Source organism: Nematolebias whitei, chromosome 14 (genome assembly GCF_014905685.2).
Source record: "Nematolebias whitei isolate Nwh7 chromosome 14, NemWhi1, whole genome shotgun sequence".
NCBI lineage: Eukaryota > Metazoa > Chordata > Actinopteri > Cyprinodontiformes > Rivulidae > Nematolebias > Nematolebias whitei.
The window spans coordinates 32,212,447-32,221,069 of record NC_056511.1 but is presented as its reverse complement, the minus strand read 5'-3'; the positions used below and the strand labels follow the sequence as shown (position 1 = coordinate 32,221,069).

Sequence of the window (8,623 nt, the reverse complement as noted above, 5' to 3'; positions counted from 1 at the left end):
TGTTTATGTTTTTGAAATAGTGTATTATGTTTTTGAAATAGTGTATTGTTTATGAAATAGTGTTTTATGTTCATGAAATAGTGTATTATGTTTATGAAATTGTGTATTATGTTTATGAAATCGTGTATTATGTTTATGAAATAGTGTATTATGTTTATGAAAAAGTGTTTATGTTTATGAAATGGTGTTCTGTGTTTATGAAATAGTGTTTATGTTTTTGAAATAGTGTATTATGTTTTTGAAATAGTGTATTATGTTTATGAAATAGTGTTTTATGTTCATGAAATAGTGTTTATGTTTTTGAAATGGTGTATTATGTTTATGAAATAGTGTTTTATGTTCATGAAATAGTGTTTATGTTTCTGAAATTGTTTGTTTATGAAATAGTGTTTAACACTGGTCCCACCTCAGGCTAGCTGTTAGCAAGTCATTCATGTCAGAATTAGGTCATTTTCACACTAGATAGTCCGGTAGACTCGGTTCAGTTCGAGACCAATATTCATGACCTTTTGTTTACATTTGAGCTGGTGCTTTTGCATTCACACTGCACTGTGCAGTCGAGTCAACCTGTTGAACCAACCTTTTCCCCCGCTCGCCTGTGGGGGCGCTGCACCAAGAACTACTGAAAGAAACAACACAAAAACCTCTGAAGACACGTCTTCTTCTTCTGTAAATAAAAATAAAAACGAAGTGGCATCAAGTTTTAGCAGTTTTAGGAGTTATATTTTGTCATTTTTCAAAAATTGACTTAGCATGAGCAGAAGATGAGACAGAAGACCATGGAGAATATTGTTTTTCCACACGAGGCAGCTGACGGCTCCATATAAGGTCAGAGAAATGCGTGTTTGTTTACCCTGCGGAGCAGGGCTCAGTCTGTTTACATTCACACTGTACTTGAACCGTGCTGGAGTTCACTTCTACCGGACCGAGACCTAGGTTTTAGCCCGGGCCAGAGTTCGCCTTTTTGTTCCGTGACAGAGTTCGATGGCGCGTTCACACCTCCCTAAACGAGCCGGACTTTCTAGGAAAACGAGCTAGAGTTCGATTAAAGCGGACTAAACAGGGCTAGTGTGAATGCACCCTTAAACTCTATTTCTATCTCCAACAAGTAAGATATTAACTGTTTATGATGTATCCACAGATCCCCACTTTAAAAGATTTAAATTATTGTTTTAATCTTTTATGCCTAAAAATATTGTCCTAAGATTGTGCCAGAGTTACTGGCATTATGGTCTGTTGTAAACTAGATTAAAGTTTGAATTGCCTTGTATAGATTTAATGTGGCGATGAAAACGGGAATACTTCAGGCAGGGCAGCACAAAATGGAACTTGTATTAGATCAAATATTTAAATTTAAAAAATAAAGCAGTTCATTCACTTAAATGTCTTGAAGTTGCAGCTTCTGTACAGTAGTATACAAACCAGTGTGTGAGCTCACAAGGAATATGTCTTTTTAATCCAAGATATGGTTAAAACATGAACAATAAAGTAAAGCAATAAAGAACAGGCATTCCCAGATAAATCCATATGCAGATGAAATGGTTATTACTATCTCATGCTTTTTATTGTTACATTTTCAGACTGATAACAGCAGATAATCTGTCATAAAATGCAAAAATAAACCTATTAGATACTTGTTGAAAAGATGAGAATCCCTCTGTAAACAGAGTGGAACTGTTTCAGATGATGTGTCATAAAACACTTGTCAGACAGAGGTAGATAGAAGAAAAATAATTGCTGCTGCTACAAAAATGTGCTGCAAATTTATTGTTTATATGTCCAAACTGTTGGCCACAATCAGTGCAGCTTTCTCTTTTTTACATGAACCTAACGTTTGGTCCACAGACTGATGGGCAGGAGTGCTGCTGTGGAACTTTTCAGTCGGATAATTTTTTCCTGTTTTTGATAGCTCGTCTTAATGGAGTCCCTGACAACAGCCTGGCCCGCACGCTCAGGGGCTGTGCTGAGCATGCAGTTGTCATAACGGATATTAAAAAAAAAAAAAGAAGGATGAGGTCATACTGACAGACGAGACACTCCCTGCACGAATGAGCAACTGCAAAGCAATCAAAATTTAATCTAAAAAGCAAAGGATGTGTCAATAATGAGAAAAGGTAGAAATAGGGTAAACTGGCTTGATTTTTTTTTATATCTAAATCTAAAATGGAAACACATTTATTCAAGTTATTTTACTCTGCTGCTAATAAAAAAGCATTCATGTCATTTTATTCATTTTATTGTCACCTGCCTCATTATCTTCCCACCTTTTTTCCAGCTGAAGGTGTGATTATTGCGGGGAGATTTTGGTTAGAAAAGCACATTCTTGACACGTGACTCATAATTTGACAGACCTGCGGGGGAAATTAGGGGCTGTTTGCACCAGCTGAGGCTGTGGATTTTCCTGCTGGAGCCAAGGAGTGATCGCAGTTTCACACGAATCTGCACCTGCAACACAAACAACTCCAGCTACAGATGTTTTACCACAGCAGTGTCTCTGAAATCCAAACGTGTCCTCTCAGCAAGTGCAGATCTGATCTGAAAGATGCTTTTTATTCAAGTCAAATGGAAGAAACAGAAAGGGAACACTACAGGATCCATTTATTATTTTTATCAATAGATTTCTTATATGGGCAGCACGGTGGCGCAACTGGTAGAGCTGCTGCCTCTCAGCGAGCAGGTCCCTGGTTCAAACCCCGGTCCAGGGGTCTTTCTGGGTGGAGTTTGCATGTTCTCTCCGTGCATGCGTGGGTTTTCTCCGGGTGCTCCGGTTTCCTCCCACAGACAAAAAACATGCATGTTAGGCTGATTGGTAACTCTAAATTGTCCCTAGGTGTGAGTGAGAGAGTGAATGGTTGTTTGTCTCGTTTGTCTTTATGTGTCCCTGTGATGGACTTGTGACCCGTCCAGGGTGTCCCCCGCCCCTCGCACAGTGATTGCTGGACATGGGCACCAGCGACCCCCGTGACCCAAAATGGAATAAGCGGGTAAAGATAATGGATGGATGGATTTCTTATATTTTTATTGTTTATTGGTGCAGAGGTTGGAGAAGGTGGGCCTGTGTTAGGAAGGTCGCTGGTTCAACTCCCAGACCAACAACATCAAAATGTGGGTGGAAAGGTGAAGCACTCACACCTGCCTCCACCCTCATTTGCCCCACTCTGTGCCCTTGAGCAAGGCCCTTAACCCCCACCATCTGCTCCCCCGGGTGCCCTAAATAGCAGCTCTCTGCTCCACACTGAGGGCTGTGGTAGCTCGGTGGTCTGTGGTTGAGTCAAGAAGTTTGTCGGGCATAGAATCAATCGCCAAGTCCTCGTGCAGCTTAGTTCGCTGTGGTGACCTCTGATTGAAGGGAGCAGCCGAGAAAAAGAACTATACTTCAAGTCCACTGTCATTCGCCAACATTACCACACAATAAAGACTATTAAAGCTATAGTTCAGATCTTTTGAAGTGCAGTTCTGTGAAAAGATTAGGAAACGGTTAATATCTTACCTGTTGTGGATAGCTTTATAAATGGTCTCAGGTGGGGAAAAACAGCTATTAAAGGGATAGTTTTGTGTTTTTTGAAGTGATGTTCTGTCAAATATTTAGCAATAGTTAGTATCTTATCAGATGTGACATCAGAGCACAAAGTTTAGCAAAGTGGCCAAAATTTTCATCCAGTATCAAACGCTAATGGCTAGCCTATTGTTCTTTTTGTTTGTTTTTCCAGGCTTATAAAGCAAAAACAACATAACAGTGTGAATAAAGCTACAACCAGTAAGTTGTTTATGAGTAAAAGTTATTTTATATACCTGAAAAACAAACAATGGGCTCTTGTTTGACTCGCCATTATCTGAGCCTGGATGAAGCATTTTGCCCTTTTCTTCACACTCTGTGACTGACTTTACTGCTGAAAGTACAACTATTTATAACTTTTTGATAGAATATTACCTAAAACTTCACAGACTGATTATGTGGTTGAAGAACCAATGAATCCAGCAAAGACTAAAATGGATTTCTCTTGTTTTTAAAACTAATCCAATCCAAATATTCTATAGTGGTTCATTGAATGTTATTTGATTTTATTTATTTTTATTTCTGTACACCGCCAATGATTTCACGTCACACAGTTATTTAAGTCAAATTGCAAAAGCAGGTAGCGCCAGCAGCAGTTAGCTGTAGCACTTCTTGTGCAGCTTGAAGCAAATAGTGAAGGAATATCACATGTATGCTGGAATAACTGCATGAAGTCGAGCTAAAAGCCGTGGAAATGTTTGTAAACATAAATCCAAACAGAATTTCACTTTGTGAAAGTGCTACAGGTAAGATATTCACTCTTCATAACCTTTTAGCAGAACTCCACTTCACAACCATTTAAACCATTCTTTTAAAATCTATCTACGCCTCATCTGTGGTCCTAAAAGTGAACAAATTGTCGTATTGTTCATCCTAATGCACCAACACTCATATTCGGAAGTGACGATTTGAAGACGAGGTCAAGAAATCCATCAGATTCTTCTTAAGCAAACCAAATTAGTATGAACAGTGCACAAGAACGTCTCGGCAGAAGTAAATTACGTGAAGTGGCACATTAGGCTCATAACAAAATGCACACAGCCCAATGCCACAGACGGTTTCCTCCATAATTAGACCATATAAATTACTGCAGATGACAGCGCAGCTAAAAAGCAACAGAAAGTGGAGCTCATTGCTCAAGTTACTGTGCAAAGAAGAGTCTTGATGCCAAAGACTGTGGGGCCCGGCGATGTTTGATGAAGGTCACACGTTACAGAAGTCATTTCTTTTTTCTGCTGATGCTAGCCGTCACTGCGACGGAGGAGCCCGGCGGCGTATTAGATGGCGTTATCAGAGGCCATCGGTGCAACCTTCCACTGTTTGCAGGCTCTGATGGACCTCAAGAAGTCTTGCTGTGGAAGCAGAATAAGGGTCGCTCTCATATTGTTCTGCTTACTGAACCTTCTACAGTCGCCTTGAGCTGAAAAGTTTCTAAAACGTTAACTACTGTATTTTTATTCTTCTCAGTTCTCACATTAGAAGGTCTGTTAAAGTTTACAATGAATGTTTTCACTATTTCACAGTTTGGTTTTTTTTTTGGTGTGCATGAGTGTAATAACAAAGACCGAACCCATTTTTCCTGAGACGTTGTGATCTGCAGCAGATTAACTGTGGAGCGTGATGAAGGAGCAAAAGTAGGGCATTAGTTATCTGATTAAAAGATAGTAAAGGAGAAATTAAATCAAGCTGAAAAAGAAAAGTGTGAGAAAGCGAAATTCTTTTTTTTTTTTAGTTTTGCTGCAGATCTGAAAGTGGCTGCAGTCAGAATGGATGGTCTGAAGGAAATTACCACACTGCACGCCACACAGGAAACTGAAAGTCTGCTCAGTAATCCATCTTACTGCCCTACTTGTACCCCCCTCCTCCTCCTCCCACCGCCTCCTCCACATCCACACCCACCGTGCACGTCGCGCCGAGCTCTGATCGGCCGACAGGATCCTCCAGAGATGCATGTTTAGTTATGAGAGAGTAGCGAAGTAGCAAATAAAAAATGTCTTCCTGTGCGATTTCAAAGTGAAAGACAAACTAATCATGGCTCGGCAGCCGACTCTCCAGCATGATTTATCTCTTACACACACTCACACACACACGGAGAGCCTTTGTCATGTTTGTTTTATCACAAGCTGTTTGCCTGGAGAGGTCTAGCTTCCTTCATTGATACACTTTGTCAGACATGTTTTCAGGCACTATCTCTCTGCTGTTAGAAGCGAGGCCCGCCTGGTTAGGAAGAATCAAACCGGTACTTTTATCTCGTCCTAAACAGAAATTCTGGTCATATTAAAATGGAGTTCTGCAGAAGAGTTATGAACAGTTAATATCTTACCTGCTGTAGATAGTTCTTTGATGCGCCTATAGGTTTGGAGTCGTTTAGTTAACAGGATCAATGAGCTAATGACTAGTTCATATGCAGCCAAAACCCATGCAATTTGTGGCCGTTTTAAATTAATAAGTCTTCAAATTTTCATACGGTTTATGCTAACGATACTTTTTGGACATTTATGCCACTTTCAGTTTATCAATATATGGTAATTCACATCGATTTCTATAGTTATTTGTAATTTTGACTAGCAGAAGCAACTAGTTATAACACATGTAGCAGAAATGTCCATTTCTGCCAAAAAGGCATGAAATGTGAAAGTTATGCAATGTGAAACATTAAAGATTGGCACATGAACCAGTATGACTATTTGAAAAGTGTAAGTGAAAATGCTGTTATTAGCTTGTTTTTTTATTTGTAAGCAATTCCAATTTTCATTCTGGTTTGTGCTAATCATTTGTCATGGATACTAACACTGCCATCAGTTTTGTAATTGATGTCAGAGAATTCTGTCTTATTTGCTATTTCAATTAGCAGCAGAAGCAGCTAGCTGTAGCACTTTTGAAAGGAATTTCTTAATATTTATGCCACATTTACATTACTAGAAAGGTTTAAATAATGGCATTTGTATGAACCACTTTGAAATTTAAATATTTGAAAGTGGAGCAGCTCAGATAAGCCAATATTACTGTAGTTTTGTCAATGCAGTCCAAGTTGACCCGCTTTCAAAGTGATTGCTGTTGCTTTAAAACAACTCTAATATTTAAATAAGCAAAGTGCTTCATGCTAAATCATTTATTTACACTTTTACACAGCTGGCAGTTTCATGTTACACTATTATTCCTGCAGAAAACTGATGAAATTCCTGCAGGAAGTGTCCCAGATTGCACAGAAATGACTACAGCTAGCTGCTGTTGTCACCATTTGTGCTCTAAAATAATCAAAAGATTCTGTACGAAAAAAATGAAATCAAATTTACAGAGATTTAAAAGTGTATAAGCTAACATTAGCATGAATCGCTATTAAAAGTTTGAAAATTTGTGTTTTAAGACGTTGGTAATCTTGTTTTGGTCTTTGCTGTTCATCAGTCCTGTCAGATTTAAACTGTTTCTCCAAACTGAAGCTGTTTAACGAGCTATCTGCAACAGGTAAGATAGGAACTGTTTACAGCTTTTCCACAGAACTCCACATGAAAACGAGGGCACATCCTTTTCAATTCACCAGCCCAATATTTTTGTCGTATTTATCTTCGTGACTTTTCTTTTCTTTCCTCCTGCGGTCCAGATTTATCTTAATGTCATATTGATTAGAGATTCATGAAATTGTAAAATGTTCAAAATCACTTCCCGTTATTGATGAATAGAGTCTGTAAGTTGGGTAATTTATACTATAATTGGTGAACTTTTTTTCTTTTCTACTTTTCTTTTCAGGAACCGTTTCAGGCTAACATGGCCAGGATTAAAGATATGGTTAGGCTTTTGTTTTGTTCTTGTGTGTGTCGTGTCTCGTGGTTGTTGCTTCTATTTCCTCTTTATGAGTTCAAATGGAAGTATTGTTTTAGTCTGGTGCTTCGCCTCTGACCACTTTAAACTGCCCTCCTTCCTTTGCAGAGACGAGAATCGTCCACTCTGACCAAGAAGGCTAACAACACCTTCAACATAGTCGGGACCACCTACGGCATCAACGTCCCCAAAGACCAGGGCTTAACCACCATCGCCAAGAGCGCACCCGCACCGTCGGCAAAACACTCCTTCCTGCATAGATTCGATGACCCCTACACAGAGGCCAAGAAATCCTACAACCGCGTTAGCAAAGTGGACAAGATATCGCGCATCATTTTCCCAGTTCTGTTCTTCATTTTCAACCTGGGCTACTGGGCCACGTACGTGAACAGAAAGCCCGCCATCATGAAGGCTAACAACCTAAACTGAGTTCCACCAAAGCTAGGCTTAATTCGGGGTGTAGACGAGTTCGCAGGAGGCCAAGTCCATCACATCTAAACAAAGTGTGTATGTGTGTGCGCATGTTCGGTGTGTATCTTTTATTTTTTTTTTCTTAAACGTTTGATAGATTGCACGGCTGTATAGATGGAAGTTTAGCAAACGTTAGACTCACACACGGTGTTGGGCCTTGACGGAGGCCCGTTCCTCTCATCAGTCTGTGTTTGTGTGGCGTTTCTTTGCTCCACTCCACTCTTAGCTCTGGCCCTGTTCCCCATGCTAACTGTTTCCTTTCTTTTTCTGTGGTTTGATAGCTTGCCGTTTTGTGGAGTAGTCCAATTTGTGCACTCTCCGTGTTTGGACATGTTTTGAGGCTTTGCCTCTGATGAATTTGAGAGAGCATGCGTTTGATTTTTTTTGTTCTCACTGTAACTCATTACCCTCGATAAGGCACTGACACGTGTGTAGAGCTGACAGCGTTTCCTCTCACACACACACACACACAGAAGCTACAGCCGAAGCCATTCTCCGAGCTCTTTCCTGTGCTCTGTTGAAGGGGCAGCCTGTATAGTTTTATAGGAGCATCATTAATAATTGTCAGAGTCTGGCCCTCAGTTCTTGCTGAATCTCAGCGCAGTCTCAAAGGGCTGCCTGTACACGTTCCCGTCCACTAGTTCCTATTGTGTTACCAGCTGATTATGTTCAGTGACAGATAATATATGTGCCTTGGAAAATACACTCATCTCAATAAAAGGAAATAGGCGTACGCTTGGTTTTACAACACAAATATGCACAAAAGTCTGTGTCTGT

At 39.9% G+C, this 8,623-nt stretch overlaps 1 protein-coding gene across 1 annotated transcript in view; it reads left to right on the top strand.

Annotated features, from left to right (window-relative positions):
• The window catches only part of gabra3 (gamma-aminobutyric acid type A receptor subunit alpha3), a 285,967-nt gene extending 277,547 nt beyond the window's left edge, over nucleotides 1-8,420 (top strand). The window contains exons 10-11 of the mRNA XM_037688046.1: nucleotides 7,304-7,342; nucleotides 7,484-8,420. Of these exons, the coding sequence (XP_037543974.1) occupies nucleotides 7,304-7,342; nucleotides 7,484-7,804 (360 nt within the window). The 3' untranslated portion in view covers nucleotides 7,805-8,420. The remainder of the gene's footprint in view (nucleotides 1-7,303; nucleotides 7,343-7,483) is intronic.
• The last annotated feature ends 203 nt before the right edge of the window (nucleotides 8,421-8,623 follow it).